General features: G+C 43.1%; 1 protein-coding gene across 2 annotated transcripts in view; it reads right to left on the reverse strand.

The window, feature by feature from the left end:
• Window positions 1-22,803, reverse strand: part of LOC142571518 (transcription factor Sp1-like) — an 80,753-nt gene that overhangs the window by 46,167 nt on the left and 11,783 nt on the right. For both annotated transcript variants that reach the window (XM_075679941.1, XM_075679942.1), the window contains exons 3-4: window positions 19,528-19,683; window positions 18,163-18,453 (exon numbers count right to left, since the gene is read on the reverse strand). In XM_075679941.1, coding sequence (XP_075536056.1) covers window positions 18,163-18,453; window positions 19,528-19,683 — 447 coding nt within the window. The remainder of the gene's footprint in view (window positions 1-18,162; window positions 18,454-19,527; window positions 19,684-22,803) is intronic.

Genomic DNA, 22,803 nt, shown 5'->3' on the forward strand with positions numbered 1-22,803 from the left:
AGGAATGGAAGCACTGCGAAGGGGATCATATGCGACCTTTGATTGCCGATAACTCCAGTTCTGCTGAATGCATTGAAGTATACTTTTTGTGGCAAACTATTTCTGAAATAGTCAATTCTAACTTCAAATGCATTTCTGGACTTCGATAAGAAGTGGTTCAAGGCCCCTTTAAGGAGAGACTTTTTGATGATGAATAGGTACAATAGATGACTTATTGCTCCTCTCATGAAGTGTTTGCAGATATTTACAATTCATGTCATCTCCCAAGAGCTTTACATCACAACTTTTCGTTTTTATTGCGATAGCAACTATATGAACACTCCAGGCGCATTTCTGCTATTGGCATCGTCGTTGCCGTGAGGTTCTATATAAAGTCCAAGAACTATAATATAGGCATTGTGCGCCGTATGCTGATTGTGTGAGTGAAAGTATGCAAGGGTGAGCCGGCGAACGCTGCTCAATCTCGCGAGTGCAAGCGAGGAAGGCGGGCCGGAAGTGTGCCCTCTCTTGTTGTACACGAGGCACAGGGGTGAGGTGAGAGAGGGGGGACAGGACGCTCTTCTCCGGCGGCTGCTGCTGCTTACAGCACAACCATGCAGGCGCCTTATCTTGAAAGTGATCCGCGACATCGCCAACGTGCGTGCCCACGTGGGTCTCATCTTCAAAGCGATCTGTGATCTTTACAGAGTGCACGTAGTGCCGGTAGCTTCATATGTGCAGTGCTATAGACAATTTGTTCACGTTGAAGCGAGAGATGCATGAAGGTCAATTTGATCACTGCTGTGATTCCTCACTCCAGCATTTTGACAGCAAGTTTCCACGCTCATCAAGCGAGATGTGTTCATGTTTACTTGTGCATGTGTGACACCATACTTGTTAATTCAGTTAAAACATATTCGCAGGCTAGTTGGTTTGAATCTATGATAGAAAGTGCAGGTGCAACCGAACGAGGACGTAAAAAGAAACAGACACACAGAGACAGTGCTGTTTCTGTGTGTGTGTTTCTTTACGTCCTCATTCAGTCATGCTTATGAATTATATCATTGCTAATTTAGTTAATAAGCGTGTGTTTACAAGTTTATGCGGCTGATAAAACTCCTAGTATCCTTACTTTGTATACCTACCTAATATCTCTCCATCGCAATTGGTGCTTTGCCTTTCGGGCGAAACTGTAACTTTTGTTCTTCTGTTCATTGCACAGAAATGTGGGTACTAAAACATGAATGTCAAGGCATATCCACTTATCTTTGCTTTTACGAGTGCTTTTTGGAGTCACCATATCAAAATTCTTATAATGCCTATTTGCCTCTTTAACACTGATCCTTGCCAGGCCTGATACCCTGTACACTTCCCAGGTACTTATACAGTGAAGTATTCACTTATACAGCGGAGTAGCCCAAGTGCACATAAATTATTGAGCCTGCACTTATTCCTAAGAGCCATACAGGAAATGCTACTGAATGCAAAGTACATTATGGCGCATCACTTTTGTGAAGACACAGTTTTAACACGAAGGTTTCAGATAAATTGGTGGCACACAATGGATCTGCTAAAAGTGCTAGTTGCACATAAACATGCAATAGGTGTAGCATACCAACTGACATCATCCTCTGATACTTGCCACTTAAAGAGACACTAAAGGCAAATATTAGGTCAACTTGGACTGTTAGAATATCGTCCCAAAAATTTCTCACTACTTGTTTCATGCCAAGAAAAGACGCAGTTCCAAAGAAAAAGTGACTGAATAGGCTGCATCCCTCTAGCACAATTCGAATTGCTGGCCACAAGCGAGGTGGTGCAACGCTGCTTATATCATCAAAGCCCTGTGCTACCATTGGTGAGTAAAACGATGCCCGAGAGCAGATGCTACTTCTTTTTTTTTTTGCAAAACATGGCCAGAAATCGAGCTAAGACAGAGCTGACAGCACCCCAAGAAACCAGATGGATGCGGCATTTTCTGCTGCTTGCAGTTAGTATGAGCTTGGCATGCCAGCAACACTTGAGTAGCCCTGTGCAATACTGAAACTATCAAAATGTGAGAGTGTGGGCAGCACAGGTTCGAGCGAAAACGAAACCTTTTAGCCACCTGCACTGTTGTCAAGGGTAAAGTCATTCAGTTCTTTTATTCAAGAATCTAATTTTAACAGACAAGTAGCATTTTATTTTGTCTTATAAAGCAATGAAATGCTCTTTTTTATTATCAGGGCAAATATTACTAGTGACACAGTTATAACAAGGCATTATGTCACTGGGCTAGTACTAGAATGCCCTGGTAAAGTCTCAAATCGTGTTCTACATTTACCTTAAATTTTTACTATGAAGAAAAATGTGTGAATTTTTGCTTATGAGAGTTCAGCAGTGGAGTGGGACTGCCTGGAACCCATAAGCTGCCTAAAGGTGTACTTGCATGTTTGTTACTAAATAGTAGCAACAACAAGCCTGAAATGCAAGAAAGTACAGGTTTTTCATCCTTTTAAAGCACGTCTTTTTAATGCATGCATGGAAGCTCAATGTCTCGAGCGTTATGAAGGCTTCCAAGACAGTTTGTGCTTGCAAGGTAACCTTGTACTCTGCACCTAAATGGATGCAGCAGTGCACTCTGGAGGCCCTCATTGGAAACTTCCCAAACAAAATGCTGGGCTGTTCTACTTATAAGGCCAGCATGCAAACTGCTCAGAGCAATTCACATGTGCACTGTTCGTGCACGTCTTTGTCTAATTCAGGGAAAAAAAAGTATGCAATGGCCTCTAAAAGTAATTTTCGGCTCCCTGCACTGCTTGCCGATTTTCCTATAAAAGCAAATTACAAGTAGTCATTAGGAGCACTCCTTTTAAATGCTAAGGAGTGCTTGGCTTGAAGCTCCAAATCACTCACAGTGTCAGTGTTGAGGCCAGCTCAAATGCTCATGTAAATGCTTTTTTTAAAGGGTCCCTGAACCACTCCTTATTCAATTGAGAAATGAACTTGAAGTTAAATTAGACTATTTCAGAAATGCTTTGCCACAAAAGGTAGTTCAATGTGTTAAGCAGAAGCAAAGGTATTGGCAATCAAGCGTCCTCTAAGTGGTGCTCCCACTCCTTCTACAATGACTTGCAATGTGAAGGCTATGGTGGAATGCGGCGTGCCCACAACACTCTGCCTACTGAATGTCACCGTGGTGAGCGGTTCAAATTTGATTTTGGATTTTCACATAGATGCCACTATTTCCGATTTTGATGCCTACGACGCGCTAAATGTGGTTGCCCTCAGCGAGCCGTAGTGCTCTCAGCCAAAGGACGCATCGCGGTAGCCCGTGGTGGCTGCGGTATCTACGCTACGTAGCATACCACAGCTGCATGCAATCGCAATGCGTATGTTCAGCGCTTGCTTTGTGCACGACAGGGCTTGAGTGCCCACTCGTATTCATATGCTTCAGTCTGGTCGTGCTACTTGGTGCAGACTGGCTTTGTCCTGCACCAGCTTGACTGTCGAATAGCAGCCACATCCAACTTGCACATTTTGAAGCACTAGCAATGCGTGTAGTAACCTAACCAGGAGTCTATAGGAGTGTATACTGGGAAGCGTGCGTGTGGTCTGACCTTAAGTTTCGTGTGGTTATAGGCTAGTGGAGTGTTCAGAACTAGTTGAAATTAGCGGGACCTCTGGCTATGACACCTATAGCAGGATGGCCAAAGTATAAATCCTACATGGGTGGCTGCGGCCACGCGTAAGCAGACGATAGTGGGCTTCTTATGAAAGTGCGCAATTATTATCGAAACTTGAAAGAAATTTTCGTTCATCCTGTTTATTAAACATCAATGATTATACCCAGGAACAGTAGGAAGAAGCAGAGTGATCCAAGCACCTTTCTTAATTGATGTCAGCTATTGGCTGATAGCGGCGGTGTATGGGAATCTGCTATATTACAAAATAAAGCATCTAGAAAAGAGTGAGGCGCTGGGTTGAAAAGAGCGATTGAGAGAACGGTGATTTCGTGCTCCGCTTGTGAGCTCCACATGCCGCGCACGACTACAAAACTTGGTGGAGATATTCACAGCAACGTATGCTAAGTGCGGACTGTTTTTTTCACCAAGCCAGAAGGGTGGTTCGGAATCCCTTTAAAGGGACACTAAAGGCAAATATTAAGTCAATGTGCACTGTTAAAATAGCGTTCCAGAAGAAGCCTTGCAGTGCTTGTTTTGTGCCAAGAAAAGACTGAGTTTAAGAAAAAATTGCGTCTGAATGGTCCGCATACTTTAACGCAAGTCAAATCGCCTGGCCCCAAGCGAGGGAGTGGTGACGTTGCATATGCAATCGCCACCCTTCACTGCTGTCAGTGAGTACAATGGCACCCTACAGATGGCGCTATGGATTTTTACACAAAAGTGCAGCCACGGAGAAAGTGAGTCAAGACGAAGCATTGGATACGCCACTACAGCTGCTTCTGGTCAAGTGGCATGGACAGTTCGGGCATCCTGCGACATCACATTGACGCGATATTCTCTGCTACTTGCAATTTGTGCGAGTTTAACAAGCCTACAAAACCAGTGCAGCATTACGCAATAATGAAAATGCTGAAACGCAAAAGCAAGGGTGGTGCAGAGTCAAGCAAAAACGAAACCTTTTGATCGCTTGCGTCATTGTCAATGAGTCGTTTTTTTCTAAACATCAACTAGAACTGGACAAGCAGCATTTTTTTCTGTCTTACAATGCAATGCAACGATCTTTTTACTATGAGAGCTTGAGTACTAGTGACAGAATTAAAATGAGGAGCGCCTACGTCATCAGGTTAGTACTTGAACGTCTCAGTTGAGCCGCAAATAATGTCCTGTATTTACTTCAATTTCTCGATTACTGAAACATTGTTTGCGATAATATTGATGCCTTAGGCATTACTGAACATTAATCTATCACTTTCACTTATTAACGTAATATTTGCTTTTGGTGTCCCTTTAAGGACTAAAGAGTGCTTCTATTTTCACAATATATTTTGCCTATTAGACAACCCTATGTGACATAGTCTGCAGCCAAAAAAGCTAGTGTTAATTATGCCTCAGTAGCTATGGCATTCTGCTACTCACTGCAGCGTCACAATTCCTGGCCGTGACGGCCGTATCCCAACCTGGCAGAATGCAAGAACACTTATGTGTGCGTTGGGTGCACATTAAAGACCCCAAGGCAGTAAAAAATTAATTTGAAGCCATCTGCAATGAAGTCTCATGAGCTCCTTTCATACATTAAACCCCGTAATTAGATTACATAGCAAAAGCTGTGCCAACTTATAGCTACAAATACTTAGGCCTCGTAATTTCATCCGACCTTAGATGTAACGATCACATATCTCATATTTCAAAAAAGGCAATGCGCCAACTTGGTTACTTGAGAAGGTCGCTTCGATAGTCCACACAAGAAATCCGTCTTTTAGCGTACAAAACGTATATTAGGCCAATTCTTGAGTACGCCTCGGTAGTATGGGACCCGTACACCCTGAAGAACATTACTCAATTGGAAAACATTTAAAGAAAATCTGTTAGATTCGTATTTAGCTGTTATAGCTGGCACGTATCTCTGACTGTTCTTATTAACAAAACTAACCTGGAAACATTAAAATTAAGGCGATATAGGGACCAACTGAAATACATGTATTTACTGTACTATGATATGCTGGGGATAGATAAGGATATGTATATTACTTAAGTTACTAGGCGTGCAACACGATCTAATCATCCGAAGAAAATAAAGGAATTTTCTTGCAGAAGAAACGCATTTAAAAACACGTTTTTTTCTCGGACGATAAGTGAGTGGAATGCGCTCTTTGCCAGTACAGTGGAATGCCCGACCGTCCAGTCATTCTGCAACCTGCTGAATAGCATTTAGACTTGATGTTATATGTGTGTGTATGTATGTATGTATGTATGTATGTATGTATGTATGTATGTATGTATGTATGTATGTATGTATGTATGTATGTGTGTGTGTGTGTGTATGTATGTATGAATGTAATTTTTCTTTTTCTTTTTTGATTTACAATATACGCAAGTGCTATTTTCGCTTGCTTGTCATTACTATTTGTAGATCTTTTGCTGCTCAACCTACCGATCATGCGCGATGTCATTCAGTACGCGATGTCGTTATCAATATGCTCTGTACAGCTTTTGCGATTCAGCGAATATCCGTATTCTAAAATATATTGAAATTTTGTGATGTTTTTTTTTTGTTGTTGTTGTTGGAATGCTCTGTATGGCTCGTGCAGATTGGGGATATGTCTATTGCAATGTATTGAATTCTTGTAATGATTTTTGCAGTTTTTTTTTCCGGAATATCGCACTGTCCACTCCTGCTCAAGGCCTAAGACTAAGGCTGGCAGTATCCTGTAAATAAATAAATAAATAAAAACCAAGCTCCTACCCCTCCATATGTCACACATTGCACTGTCAACCCTCCCAGGGCATTCACTTCAAACAGGCCCAACCGGCCGGCCCAGCACAACATACTCCTTTTCTTATCTTACATTTTTCTTGAGTTTAAAAAGTAAAGTTTCATTCCATCAACAGCAGTGGTGTTTTGTGGCTTTCCCAAGACCACTTGGTGCCTTTGTACATGCTCTGCATGCGACAAGTTTGAGAGCACGCTGTCATGTGCATTCGGTTAAGTTTATCGGAGCTGGGGGGTATTCTGTAAGAGTCCACCTAGTGGACTGTCCATTTGGGCCGCTGATGATTTGATGTAGCTGTACGAGAGAGGCGGAGAGGAGCGGCCCTAGCCAATCAGCAGCGGCCGAAATGGACAGTCCACTAGGTGGACTCATACAGAATACCCCCCCTGATTACTGGCCACTGTCGGCCAGACTTTCTTGCCAAGCTTTCCAGTGTTTAAGAACGCCCCAGTCTACGTATACCTTATTTACTAGTGTAAGGGCTGCTCTCCAACCTTGGAGTGCGAAAATTTGTAAGTAAATAATAATAATAATAATAATAATAATAATAATAATAATAATAATAATAATAATAATAAAATCAGTCATGCACATACGCACATGCTGGTTAATTGCAGCAAGTCGCTACTACATGGCACTAGTTGTCCTGCCCACATTGACATTATTATCCTCACTTTATCCTACACTCGGAACCAAACAACTACTTTGGTCAGTTGCAGACTGGCGAAATACGTAAGCGGTACTGGTCAGGCCTAGCCGGGGTATGTGGCAGGCAGCAGGCCGTTGCTGGAAGTTCACCCCCAAAAATCTTTGCACCAGAAGACCACCTTGGTGATTGGGCATGAGATCACGTGCATGGGCTGGACTGACAGCCATGTGTTTGAAGCAGAGTTTGGGTATGCAAGCAATGAGCAGCAACTATCACGAATGCCTACCAAGTTTGTGAGTGCGCTTACCAAAGCTCACGTGTGGCTCGTAGTGGCTGTAAATCCAACAAAAGCTCAACCTGATTTTGCGTAGCGCAGCCTAAACTGGCAGTGTTGCGAAGTCAAAGCCACGTGCGCAGGATCTGCACTTCACAACGTCCAACGAATCACACTGGGCTGAGTGATGGTTGAACACAAAATCCAACCATAGCCTTAGATGCCACAAAATTTCAATTAATTTTATTTTAATGAAGAGCAACACTGAGCAAAAGCCTGTAAACTAATTTTATACTATGGTGGTTCAAGTAATGAAATTGATTTTACCGTCCTGATTCGTTTTTTCAGACTGCTTATTTATTTAGACATATTCGCTGCACTATTAGTGTCCGGAAAATAGGTCGGCAACTATAGATGTGTTCACAGTCAGATGCCAGTGGTGGTGCTTTTTTGCATAGTAGTGAGAGTGTAGTTCGGGAGTTCAGTGAGTAGCAATAATCCTGCCTCGTGTAAGACATGCACATATTGAAAGATATGAAAGAAAAAAAAAAAAGAAGTGCAAGCTTCACCCAAGTGAATACGGTAAATTACAATTAGCATTATGAAAAAGAAAGTGAACAGCACTAAACCAGAAGAGACAGAGAATACAATGTAAAATAGAACCTCGTTCATATTTTACGGAACTAGAGAAAAAACATACAAACTGGAAAAATGTATGACCTGAAGCCACTAAAAGATTAAAATAATAAATGTCACTAGCAGACTCAACTGTAGGTGACATTTACATAAGCCGAAGTGTTGCATGAATCATTGCACCACTACTGGTTAACAGCGTTTATCCTACACGTTACCCTCTCTTTTGAATACCTACAAATTAGATAGCTTTGATTTATTTTCTTGTTCTTACCAGAATCTTCGCCTTATGTATAGTGCTTGATTCTGGATACCTCCTTTTGCAGTGACTTCATGTTATTCCGTGGTTTGTATTGTCATAAGAATCTGTTTCTGTTCGATCATTACCCTGTATTTATATTTAACTCAGTAGCAGCAGCTGCTGCTGCTGCTTTGTTTTGTTTGCGTACTTTTGATGTGTTGCTGTGCTTGCCAAAATAACCAGACCAGGGGTTGTGGGCTTGTCAAGCTGCCTGCGAGCAGATTTTTTTCCCTCCGCCCTCCCGTCTAGCATGTATGATGGCAAATAAACATTATCATTATTCCAATGTGGTTGGTGGCGACGGCTGCAAATGCAACATGTGACAACCCGTGATGAGATTTGTTGGTACAGTAAAACTTCATTAAGCCGTACCCGCTTAAACAGTAGTTTCATTTTAAAAGTAGTTAAGTCAAATCCCCGACTCAGTGGCCATTGAACATGTGTTTTGTATCCGCATAAACCGTACCAGCTTATTGCATACGTATCTGCTAACACATAGTGTTTCCACTTTTCGTCACGCAAACACAGCAGTGCATCGTCTCCATCGAGCAGCCCGACAGAACAACAAGCCTCAGAGATCAGCCTCATCAACATTATTTCGGCGCCATGCCAGAGAGCATTGTGCCATCTTGCAAGTGAGAACTCGCGTCATGCCGAAACTTGGATAAAGAAAGACGCCGAGTGCTCAGCATAGAAGAAAAATTAGACATTGTTCGTGCTATAGTCTACTCCGGTATGGAATAACAATTTACGGGCACTGTGCTGTCCACTGGCACAACAGAATAAATGCGATACTGCTCTCCCTCTTAAAAAACATATCTTATGATCTGAACCTGAATGCTGACACAGACCGTTTCAAAGTACTTTCGATGCCGAATTTCAATGATCTTTTAATGCAAACGATTGTTTTGAAACACTTCTGGTGCAGTCAATTCCTAGTTCCATACACAGCTTCCCAATGCTTAAGGCCCAGGGACCCCTTTCGGAGGCCACGTTGTTCCACAAGGTACGGCACTAGAGCTCGGGCCCATTATGTGCCCACCTACTTCAATAAATTACCGCACAGCACATTTTGTGCAAAAACGAAATATAAGTTAAAGAGACTACTAAGGCGTGTCTGTTCGTAAAGACGTACTTGTTCCATTTATTTACCGTTACTGCTTGTGTTTTATGCATGTGGTTGTGCCATTCCTTTGCACCATGACGGTCAGTCTGGTATATGGTTATGCATCATCTCACGGTAATTTTTGTTCACACGCATTGCTGTACTTCTGTGTTTCATTATGCTCAATGAAATTTCTTTTCATAGACACTATAAATTCTAATTACCTTTTTTGGTGTTCTATACTTGAGTTCGCTGCTTATAACTGGCATATCAATGTACCGTGTATGGTTTTGCTGCCTGCCAGGCACTGCCGCTCAAGCCTTCAAAGGCTTTGGCAGGCCTGTATTAATGTACTGATTTGATTATTGGCAATAAAAGTATTATTATTATTATTATTATTATTATTATTATTATTATTATTATCGAACGTGACATGAAAAGTCGGCACTGGCACGCGACATGGGTCTACTGTTGACTACGGTGTGTGGCATTCGGAATGCGAAGAAGTTGCTCAGCAGCGCTGCTGCGACCGCGAAGAGATGGTGGCTCCGAGGTTCGACTTTTCACCATCGTTGCCTCTGTTGTTGCGGAAGTGTTGCCTAGCGACAGTGATAAGGACGACATGTAAAGTGACAGCACGGGCGATTCAGGCCCGACAGTGGCAGAAGCTGCGCATTACGTCAGCCTCATGAATGCAGTCATCACGACGAGAACAGCACCCCGCAATAATATAGGATGCAAAATCAAACTCTTCGCGGATGACTGCGTAATATACAAAGAAATTAACAGCTATAACGACCATCTCGATCTTTCTGATTCCCTTAACACGCTAACCGAGTGGTGTTCCCAGTGGCAAATGTCTATTAACGTCAATAAATCAGTGGCAATGACAATAACAAGAAAAAAGCAACCCTCTCATTTCACCTATATCGTTAATGGCACGCCTCTTTCCATGGTTGAGCAACAGAAATATTTAGGGATAACGCTGACATCAAACCTCAATTGGGAAACACACATTACTAATATTACAACTACTGCACTACGAAAGCTATTTTATCTAAAAAGACGCCTAAAGATCGCTCCAACGAACATTAAGCTTCTGGCCTACAAAACATTTGTGAGACCTATTTTAGAATACGCTAACACAATTTGGTTTCCTTACACAGCAACTAACATAGCTAAACTTGAAGCTGTACAAAGAAAAGCCGCAAGGTTCATTCATAGCAAATATCGTTCTACTGACTCACCTTCACGTCTCTTAGCTTCCTCAGGCCTCAACACATTATCCACGAGAGCGAAACAAGGTCGACTAAAATTTCTGTTTCAAATGCTGCACCGTCACTATAAAATTGATATCACCCGGTACATTTCATATTCGCAATCTAGGATAACACGGCATCAACACGAACATACGCTAACCGAGTATTCCTTTTCTAATGACTCATTCAGGTACTCATTCTTTCCTCGAGTAATCAGAGAATGGAATGAACTTAACTCGTCATTAACAGCGACAAATTCTTTATCCCTGTTCGTTTCACAACTGGAGCTTATCACAAGAGATTATTAACGATTTCTCATCTAACAACTAACAGTGCTTAGAAAAAAAAATATGTATACACTTGTTTTTTTCCAAATACTTCACGTTTTTGCTTTGACTATATGCCCCGGTTGTTGTTCATTTTATTCTCCTCTTTTTAGTGTTCTGTTGTATAGCTTATCTACCTTATCCTTTGTATTTTTGTTGAATATTGTTGCTTTTTCATTCTTTGTGTAACTCGCACATGTATTTATGTCGGGAAAAGAAATGTTCATGCCCGTCTGCTAGGCTCTCGGCTGAGAGCGGCAGTATTGTAAGATAAAATAAATAAATAATAAAAGGTGCCCCGCAACTTCTGTAACGCTACCACGCCTGTGCACGGAGAACATTCAACGCCAACAAGGAACCTGCCATGCGAGTGTTTGCCGAGAAGAGGGGGCTGGCTGAAAAGCTGGCTCATAGCTTCAGCAAGTTTGAGGCCGCTGTCGTCGCTGCTAGGCCGCCACAGCATCAAACGAAAATAACATGTTTGTTGCGCGAAGTAAATAAATCCTGTATGTTTTTTCCCCTTTCATCGCACTGTCTCAGATTTCCGTTTTTGACAGGTAAGTGGGCAATCTCATGCTATTTCGGTTAAGGGGAGACACAGGTCCCAAATACCAAGAAATCGCGAAAAAAATTCAGATTTTGAAAGTGTTATTTTCGAAATCTACAACTATTTTCTACCTATCTGCCAAGTTTCTCGTTTCTAGAATCAGTATTTTAGGTGAAATAATAATTTGCACAATGATTTCCGGCTGAATTCCAGCCAAAATGAACCCCAAAACAGCCCTTTCTTCCCATTGCACAGCTGCCGTTTCACGCTGCCTATCACTGCCATCTCAGTCTCGTTTGAAAGAGCCGCCTTCCTGCTTAAGTTTCCCGCCTCCGCTGATCAGTTTCGCGCATTGGATGGTGCAAAATAAATCAATAAGGAAAAGCACATAATTTGTTTCCTATTGGCTGAACGAGCCCACGTGAGAAGACCACACCACCCGACTAGCGGAGCTGGCTGGCGTCGTATGCCAAGCGAGCCGGCCCGCGTGCTGCCGTCGCGCTGAGACGCCATATTGAAAAACTGCGTGCAGCGACTGAGAAACGTAACAATGCCCGGGTCAGTGAGAAAGTTTCATATGCTGAAAAAATTCGGCAAAATGTAGAAGAAATCGATGGTTGCTAATTTTAAAGGTCATCGCACTTCATCAAGATGCAGCGAGGGCAATGTAGAGGCTACATCGAGTGGACAAGGCGTCGAAGTTGGCGACAACGGCGTGGGTCCAGCGTGTGTGCCAGCTTGCAAAGCCGACAGCATCTGCGTCCGCCATGACACGGTGATGCTGCAGCCTTCTGATGTGGAACAGAACAGGATTCGAACCGAGGAAGAACTCCAGGAACTCACGTCAATGGCAGCGATGAAGCGGAAATTGGATTGTTTTAACCGAGACAGCGGCGTGGTCGACAGTGCGCTTAGCGAGATGGCATTCACGACCGTCAATTTGGATCTGCAAAACCAGCTTTTAAGGTTTGCAAAGTGCACAGCGTGTGATAGTGGCAACGTTGAGTTCAAGAAAGGTGAGCGAGGATACGGCCTCGCTGTGAAGCTTACACTCTCATGTTCCAACTGCGGAGACATCACGTCCATGTGCAGCTCGCCGCGCCTAAGCGGCGATCAGACAGTGAATGCAGTGCACTGGGAACCAGCAAACAGCACTTAATGATATTTTTTCGGTGATGAACATTTCCAACCGTGGTCTCCACAACAAGACGTGGCAGAAGTACGGTAAAAAAAAAAAATTGACCCCTGCAGCAATTCGTGCGGCCGGAGAAGTGATGACCGAAAGTGCACAGTCGGTTCAGCAACTATACAGTGTGCTGAACTTGGGGAACGCTAACAACATCGCCGTATCTCTTGATGGTTCATGGACGACACGTGGACACTCATCCCATATAGGGGTACGTGCAGTTGTCAAACTTTTCTCAGGGCTCGTGCTGTATATGTTGTTTTAAGCAATCTTTATGTTGGCTGTGAGCGGGCACCAAAGAAGGATGACCCAATGTACACAGCTTGGAGGGCCAGCCATTTATGCCAAAAGAACACAGACAAGAAGGCTGGAGAAATGGAGGTGCAGGCTGGCCTTCTATTTTTCCAGAGGTCCCTCAAGAAAAATGGCCTTCGCTACACTGGGCGACAGCTGCACTTTTCTTGCTTTGCAAGAGGCTGATGTCTACGGTTACATAAAAATTGAAAAAGATGATTGTGTTAACCACGTGCAAAAGCGTATGGGCACAGCCCTGCGCAATTTGATCCCGAAACACAAGGGGACAGAGAACCTTAGTGGCAGAGGAAGGCTCAAGGGTGACTTCACAACAAAGTTGAGCTCTTACTATAGTTGGGCGCTGAAATCGCACAAAGGAGATGTAGAGGCAACTCACAAGGCTGTGATGGCGACATATTAACACATTACTTCTAATGATAAAGTTGCTAATCATAGTCTGTGCCCAACAGGCCCAGGTTCTTGGTGCCAGCTGAATGCAGCAGCAGTCCAAGGCGAGCCTACTCCCAAACACTGGTGTAACTTGCCACCTGATGTGTGTAAAGCATTGCTTCCAATTTATGGGCGCCTCTCAGAAAGGAAGCTTCTTGAGCGGTGCCAGAGAGGTAAAACTCAAAACAATAATGAGAATTTACATTCCACAATCTGGTCACTTGCACCAACGCAACGACATGCATCGCTATTCACTGTAGAAGCTGCTGTGGCAGAGGCAGTGATGGGATTCAACGCAGGCAACAGGAGGGCATCAGCAGCAATCCTGAACGAGCTCAGCCTGAATCCCAGCACAATGAGCAACACACGGATGGCTAAGAAGGACAAACGCAGAGAAAAATAATGTGCTCGGAGTCATTCCTTGGCCGACGGTGTTCAAATGGCACTGAAGAGACGACACTTAAATAGCAGCAGGCAATTGGACTACATTCCTGGTGGTTATTAGGAATGTAATGTGTAAATATGTGCAAAACATCTGTTATTTTCATTAAATTTTGTGCTGTTTGTTTATTGCATTTTTCTCAAAACACAAATTTTTGGCTCCATGCAATATTGAGGCCTCAATATCTCACCACCTAGAACAGTTAGAACTGAAATTCTTTTTGCATAATGAAGTCTAATGTGTACTCTATGGAAGATAGCAAGTGGATTTCTTACCTTTCATTTCATAAATCAATTATTTTGCTACATTTTGTGCCACATGGTTGCCACATCTTGTGGACTTATATTCTGTAAGGTATCTATTAATGGTCACATCAAAAAAGTGTTTTCTATACTTCAATCCTTACTCCTTATGCTATCTAACCATGCCTCACAAATAATTTTTATTGTGCCATTTATTCTTAATTGAGGCTGCAAACAATGGTAATTAAATGTTAATTTTAGTTACCTTAAGAACTAATTGAGCTACACCAAAACTAAGTACATATTTGAAATCAGTGCAAAACTATCAATAAGACTGACGAGTCTGATTAGCATGGATGGAAAAATAAAGAAGATTATTTATATAGCAGTGTACCCCCTTAAGCAGCATTACCGTTTAGTACGTAGTTTTCCCAAGCTCTGGCCAACTACGGTTTAATGAGGTTTCACTGTACTGGAAGAGGAAACTGAGTGAATGCCGGCATTTTCATGTGACACAGGCGGGCGAATACTACGGGAAAGCTGCCATGGTGAGTGCCTGCTGCTCTCAACCATGTGTGCATCACGCCTTTTCTAGTCCACATGGGATCTAACGGCCAGAAAATGTATCATACGATTCCAGTTTGGCAATATACTCAATGTCAATGCAAGAAGATTGTAATTTCTGGGACTGTATTGTCACGTTGTAGTGACAGTGAAGAACACAGTATCAACAACTGTGAATCATGGAAGTAACTCTTTATTGTGCAATCTCGTGCCTAGGAAAAACAAGCAACAGTCAAACACAATGATAGCGGTGAGCACAGTCAGCAATCGTCGAAAAAAACTGATCAGTGGGCCAAGTGCGTCGGCTTTTATACATGACTCGTTGAAGGTTCCAGCGTAATCGCTAATGCCTGTGTGCCTTACAGAAAGTACTACACAGTTCGCGTTGCGCATACAATCAGATTACACAAGTTGCGGTGACAACAGACAACAAATAGAACCACTGATAACATTCGCGTAATTTCCTATGTATGCAGGCGCATCCTGCGCCGAGCGACAACGTTTAAAAGGAAGCTGAAGAGTCTGTCGAATTCAATAAGACGCTCATATACGGATGCGGGAACCTTATAAACCATGTAGGTAAAATTTGGGGGTTTTTTTTTCAATTAGGAGCGACGTAATCGTCGGTTAAAATTGCGTTGTAGCTCCGCCCCCCGTCGAATGCCGCGTGCTGCTGCTGACGATGCGAGCGGAGACCGGAAACCGCGGTGTTGTGACGTCAAATCTAGTGTTTTGTTCCTTCGCAGCCTGCGCGACCGTGCCTGACTGTGCTTGTTTCTGCGTGCGTGCCATCGTAATCTACTTCGATCGACCCTGCATTCCTTTGTTGGTGCGTCTGCGTGTATGTAGAGTGGTAGTCAACGTGCGCAGCATCAACTGAAGTGGTGGGCCGATCATGCTGGCTTTGTGTGTAGCCTACGGTTGCACGAGCACCAGCGGCCGCGACGATGTTGTCTTCCATTGCTTCCCACAAGACAAGCTTTTAACGAAGTGGGAGGCTGCTGTGAAGCGAAAGAATTTCAAACCGTCTTTGTAGATTGCCGACAGCTTTGGACAGCACACAAATGCCGACGATCGCATCCCCGCTTACGTTCCACGAGGAGGCATGCAGGAACACAACACTACAGTTGTTTGACCGGAAACGAACTCACTAGATCGGCGAAAGATTGGCGAAAGATCGGCGAGATCACTAGATTGCTTTGCAAAAAACATACTCACCAAAGAGCATTTCCAACACGAGGAGATCCCAAGACTTCGCTTTCGTTCGCGTCGAAAGCACTGCTCACACCAGCATCGTTTGCTTCTTTGAGAGGCCGGCTCTTCGCAATCAGCTCATACATGTAGGGAGTAACGCCGAACTCCTCAGAAAAACGCAGTCTCTCTAAATTTTCCATTACCTCTTAATTTTCCATTACAGCACCAAACTACCTGGCACCGCCCTTCATGTGTAGCGGCAGCGGTCAGTCACTAGAGTTGACGTCACCAGGCGCCCGACCAATCACAGGCGGAAACGAGACGCGCGACCTGGGCGTGTCCGCTGCTGCACTTTTCGTCGAAATAAAATATATTTGTGCTTCCTTTTGCTCAATTTCGATACGATATTCGAATTCGGAAGGTTGAAAACCATTATGCACACATGTTCACTCATTTTTTCTGGAAAACCTTTCAGCTTCCCTTTAACATTTGTGAGCCAGTGAAAAGCACTCGCCGGAGAAAGATAAAAAAGTACACGTATCAATATCTGTAAAAAGAAATGTAACTATATTGGGTAATTTTTTCTCTTCTCAATCACGAACATTGGTGCCGCGATATCATATGAAATGGGATTGTACCAACGAGGTTCTACTGAACAAGTGTGCGCGGTAGTTAGCACCTCTAAAAGCGGTAATTGAGGAAATTAGTAGCAGCCATAGTGGTGCCACATGCCTCACTTGTGGCAATCAGATCGTGTTGCAGCAGAACTTGCAAGCTTGAGGGCTGCATTGGGCAATGGGTCGGCTTGACACATACAGTGCAGGCAAAACAATTTCACGCGTAGAAAATTCTCCATGCAGTCCATTCTTCAGGTGATAACACAAATCAACTGGTTTTGGCTGTGGCTTGTCCTGGATTTCTCAAACAGTTAAATATTGATATAAAGTCGGTAAAATTGGAAATTTCCTTCATTACAATGAAATTTCGTTATATCAAAATTCAACCTTTTATGTAAATTAGTAGTCACCGAGTGAATTTTTTTTACATGTAAGGGGCCACAAACCTTTCTGAATTATCTGGCAATTGGAAAAAGCAAACTTGAATGAGGAAATAATTCATTTTGTTGAATGTGAGAGCCTGCAATGAAAGATACGGTTTCATGTCATGTAGACGATATCTTCACATCAGCAGTACAAAGCGAAGGCAGGCACGCTTTCGCGTCCACTTCACCCCCACGATTGATAGTGTAGCCTTTAGTGGGACGACGCTACCATGAAAAGTACCTGCAGCAAGGATTGAATGCTTATTCTGCTTCTTGCTTTAATGAAACTCGAGATTACATAACCTCCAGTACTAAAAACGGGGGAAGAATGTGCATATGATGCCACATCATCTCTCAATACACCCACTCTTTGCACACAAGGCAGTTTACCTCTAAAACAGGGCACACAGGCTGCGTATGCGCTCAGCCACGCTGGCCTCGTGTAATTTTGATGGCACTGCAGCAAGCTCGCTCCCCCAACATCCGCTTGTTCGAGCGGGAAGACTGCACTCATCTAGCCACCATCCTTCCCAGCTCACCCTCCTACGCTTTCCCTTGCACACTATATTCATACTTCGCACACTATATTCACACTATTTGCACACTATATTCCTTTAATCTTTCGTTCAAACATCGAACAAAAGAATAAAGGAGCATTCTTATAATGTTTCAAAAGCAGTCGCTGGACACCTTGGGATACATTGTAGAGACTGCAGATGTCAACCATTCGCTAAGAAATGCAAGATTGTGAGCAAAGATGGCAGTCAAATGACGCAAGAGATAATTGAAGCCACTGAGACTGCGCGTGTGGAAAGTATGTGCGTAAGCATGTCATCTGTCTTCCTTAGTGCAAAAGAAATAAATTTCCTCATGCACTAATTTGAAATTTTGTATCCTCTTTTTTTTTTTTGCAATGTCGAGGGCAGCAAAAATGATCACGTGACAAAGCCGGCTTGGCATTGGTGGATGGCCCTGTTTGTAAAGCTTTTTGTCGCTCTCCCCCTTTGAGAACCTTCCTGTACTTATTCCACTGACAAGGGAATAAAACGATAGTTGCAAGTAGCGCTCTCTGGTGTGTGTTTCTCTTCTATGCGTTTCGTCAAACTGTTGCGCAATCCAACCTCTAATATGCTATACCAACAAGCCCAGTCTTCAACCTTGGCAAACTGCCGTGGCTGTTGCCATAAACTGTAACTAGAGTACAACGGCACAAGGATGCTTGCTATAGAGCAGTCTTACCTGGGCCATCTGCGGTTGCATCTGTGCGAGCTGTTGGACAACTTGTGCAGTGGCAAGCTGCTGCCCTGAGGCCAGCATGTTTCCCTGTGGGGTTGCAACGGCCTGCAGTGTTTGCACGGGCACATGGATGGTCTGAAACACGGTCTGGCCGTTGCCTGTCGAAATGGGCACTTGCACCGGTATAGTCTGCTGCATGGGAGCCGCCGCCGCCAATGGGAGCTGCAGTGTCTGAACCATGTTGCCCTGCCGGATGGCCACATTCTGTGTGAACCCTTGAGGGCGCAGAAATCCCTGTAAAAAGGCCATGCATGTTTTGGCTTGTCAGGCAGAGGATCTTCTCTAGATAGCAAGCACTCTGCTCACACCTGACAGTATTGTCCCATACTAAAGTGTTCCTGCAAACAAGGGATGGTGGTCTCATGGCATTAGACTAGGCACTGAGAGTGACACAATGGCCGATTTCAACTTTACATGCATGCACGAAACTGAACCGTATAGGTTCACACTACACTGTCACTCTAATGCCTACAGATATAATTTATAAAATGCACAATGGTTTGCAGTTACTTCACAGCTTCTCCAAGCCACCAATTAAACGGGCCCTGCAGAAATTATTGAACACAGCAAATAAACTTGCAAAGCCAAATATTACTCCTGTACATGCAGCCAAGAGCCCACAGTAGTGCTTGACAGACACTTGCCCATTTCTCCAATTAAAAGAAAGAAAAAAAAAAGGCAACTACCTTCTTTTTTACGAGAACTACAACAGATTTCTTTGGTGGTTGCCGACATGGTGTGTGCCCGACTACTTGTGTGTTTGCATGCACCAATTTTGCATACTTGCTCCAACTTATTTTTTATTTTTTTTTTACAGGCCCTTGCCCTCTTGACCGAAAGAGCAGACCTATCTTTTTGTGTCTTTGTCATCGTCAGTCATTATGGTTATCAAGCAGGCATGTGAATTTCATGTTAGTTCCTTTTTTTTTAACAGATATCACATGCATCAAGGGTTTGTTCTTTTAATGTCCAGACGATGTCCCTGATGCCCAGAGTCAAGCTTGTCCCACAAGGCAAATTTCATATTTAAAGCCCAGTTCCACCACCAACAAATGTTCGTTTATGTTCCTTGACAGCAAGTTGAACTGTGATCCTTTAGTTCAGTCTATACAATAAACTACTCTTTGACATGATGGCCAATGTATTGTAGACCAATAAAACAGTTTTTGTGTCAGCGTGCACTGTTTCCTTTGTTCCCATTAGCATGACATGCTATGGTCAGCCTGCACCACACTGTACACGTGATCAGGCGGACAGGGAAGCCAACGTATTCAGTTGAACCTGTTTGCAAACCCTTGCTCTTCGCACCTGGTTAGTAAGCAGTGCATGTCCTCCACCAGCCAGTTGAATGGCCTGTTGGCCGCCAGTGAAGGACGCTGGGATGAAAATGGCCTCCTGTCCATCAATCTGGATGTTCTGAATCTGTGGGATGGCGTTGTAAGTTATCTGGCCGCTAGGTGTCACCTGCACAAGGACAAGTAAGTAACCATGCATGAGGAGGAGGCTTGTGTACAACTATTAAGCCGTTCTGTAATTATTTCAACAAAAGGTGGCACTTATTTACATTTTTAAAACATGGCAGCATTCAGAACACCACAAAACAGTGACCTTATGAGCTTAAGAAGTGAACAGCAATGCTATGAATGTTAGAAGTGCGGACTTCGGAGTCCACATATTTTTACCAAATACATATAAGCCATGGTTTAATGGCACAAACAGTTCCTTCACACTTTATTTAAAAACCAAAACTGCATATTTATATCATCATGTGAATTTTAGGTGAATACTACCATAGCTTTCTTCTTTCACATGCTGCAATAAACATTGAATGCAAGTACAATGCCATTTTAGCAGGCTACAAAAAGCTGCAATAATGTCCTGCTAAGCCACTTTTATCCCTGTCACATAATTACCTCACTCTTCTGAACTAAGATCAACTTCTTAAGGAAGGTGCACGAGGTGCAACAAGGGCATTCCTTTACAAAGAACCGTAATGAAAGCTCAACAATCTCCTTTGACCGCTGAGGAACTTCTCTCATCCCCAGCATGCCTGAATCAAAAGTGACTAACCAAACATTGTCATTGTCCTTATATTGAATGCTTTTCATTCGTATTAGCATAACTGCGAGTCGGCGTAGTTGGAACAGATTGATCTTAAAACTTTTTGTGCGCAAACAAACAGGGACGAAGAAAAGGGGCAACACAAGGACGAGCGCTTTCTAACAACTGGTTTTATTTTTGAAGAACTACCTGCTTAACTATCCACAGATCTGCGCGATCAAGTCAAGAGAGCACGTCAATAGTACATATAACACTTGCGATAAAAAGACGTGGACAGAAGCCACCCGGTCAATGTAAAAACAGCAAGGTGCATAAAACAACCACTTACAATAAAATGCGTTAAAGATGCGATGATAGAAGCAAATTTTCTTTAACAATGAAACAGAAGGATGGCTGATGCATATTTCTTTTTGTTTTTCAATCCAGTGTGCTTCCACAATTTCCCTAGCGGTTTGATTCCTATGCCTATACAAAATGTCTGTGCTACTAAGACAAGGTGAGCAATCATGTTCTTGGCAATGCATTGCCAAATGCGTACTAGGGCGACCTTTCAGACTAGACAAGTGCTCCCTTAACCTCGTGTTAATGCGTCTCGCAGTCTGCCCTACGTACACATGACCACACGTCATAGGAATCTGATACACAACATTCTTCGCGCAATCAACAAATTGGTTATTGCGCAGATGTTTAACACTACATTCTTTCTTTACATCATCCTTACTTTCGAACTTCTTTTTAACCTTAGAGCACACACTACCTATTTTGTTTTTTGCCGAAAATACCACTTTTACTGCATAACTACCAGCCACCTTTTTAAGCCTGTGTGAAAGGCCGTGCACATATGGAATCACTGAAACCTTGGAAGCTACATCCTTCTGCCTTTGATTCTTTGTGCATTGTCCTTTATCCTTTTTAAGTTCTTTCATTAGTCTAGCACACGATGCCAGCATCACAGCGAGCGGGTACCCAGCCTTTCTCAACCTATCAACTTGCTCAAAAAATGCAATCTTTACAGTGTGGTGACATGACTTCAACAACGCTGACCGGAAACACGAAATGACTATCCCATTTTTCACAAGCCTGGAATGGTTTGAGGCATAGTTCATTAGGGGTTTTTCAGCTCGGGGTGAGAATGACCAACACACATGTTCCGGTAGGAGTTTTAACTTGACATCAAGGAACTGTAGCTTATTATCTACCGGTTCTTCCGAAGTAAATGTTAAGCCCTTGCCCAGAGAATTGAAAGCTTCTACAACCCTATTCCTGTCAACTACCTACAACCCTATTCTACAACTACAACTACAACTACAACCCTACAACTACAACCCTATACCTACAGCCCTAGTCCTGTGTACCAGAGAAAGAAAAAGAATGATGTGTGGTGGAATGTGTGGACGTGGTGGCCAAAGCTTCGGTAAGCAATAGATCTAGACCCAATGTTGACAGGACTGCTAAGTATTTGGTTGAGAATAATCTGCGTGTTGTTCAAGCAGTCAAGGAAGGCTTTCTGGTTGTTGTAGCAAATGTTGTTACTTAGAAAAGGCTTTCCTAGCGGTGAACAAGTGCTTTAAGAAATGTGATGTGAATGTAGAAAACGTAAAAAAGAAAGCGGTGGAGCTATTGAAAAAATGTTACCAAGGTAAGCTTGCGTCACGTGTAAAGAACTCAAAAGGAATGAAATTGGAGATATTTTTTACGGCAAAAACCCACAAGCAAGAAATTCCGTTTAGGCCAATTGTGTCAGAGCGAGGGTGTTGGCAAGTTCTGGTCGCGGAGTTTCTGCAAAAAATGTTGAATTCCATAGAAGTGCAGGATCCGTACTTATTGAAAAACTCTGAAGGCCTTGTGAATTGTCTGGCATCAGATAGTACAAGCTGCAGCTGGGGATTCAGCGTAGGTGTTCAAGATCTTTACTATTCCTTACCGCATGGGCCCCTAATGTGCAGTGTTAAAGATTGCATAACAAATGAGAATGACGAGGTGTCATTCCGCAATACATGCGGCATGGCCGTTGAATCCTTTCTTGAACTTTCGCATTTTTATTTAGTGAATACACATGTAGGATTCTGTGGTGAAAAGTATATACAGGCAAGGGGTGTGTGCATCGGTTCAAAGGTAGCTCCCATCCTAAGTAGCATTTTTTTGGGGGAAGCATAGACAGAGAGTTGGTCAAAGATTTAGAAGGTGTAGTAAGTAAGGTATACCGATATGTCGATGACTACTTGATTTTAGGCTGTCCTGTAGACAAGGGTGCTTTCAGGAATAGGGTTGTAGAAGCCTTCAATTCTCTGGGCAAGGGCTTAACATTTACTTCGGAAGAACCGGTAGATAATAAGCTACAGTTTCTTGATGTCAAGTTAAAATTCCTACCGGAACATGTGTGTTGGTCATTCTCACCTCGAGCTGGAAAACCGCTAATGAACTATGCCTCAAACCATTCCAGGCTTGTGAAGAATGGGATAGTCATTTCGTGTTTCCGGTCAGCGTTGTTGAAGTCATGTCACCACACTGTAAAGATTGCAT

This window comes from Dermacentor variabilis, chromosome 2 (assembly GCF_050947875.1).
Source record: "Dermacentor variabilis isolate Ectoservices chromosome 2, ASM5094787v1, whole genome shotgun sequence".
Classification (NCBI taxonomy): Eukaryota; Metazoa; Arthropoda; class Arachnida; order Ixodida; family Ixodidae; genus Dermacentor; species Dermacentor variabilis.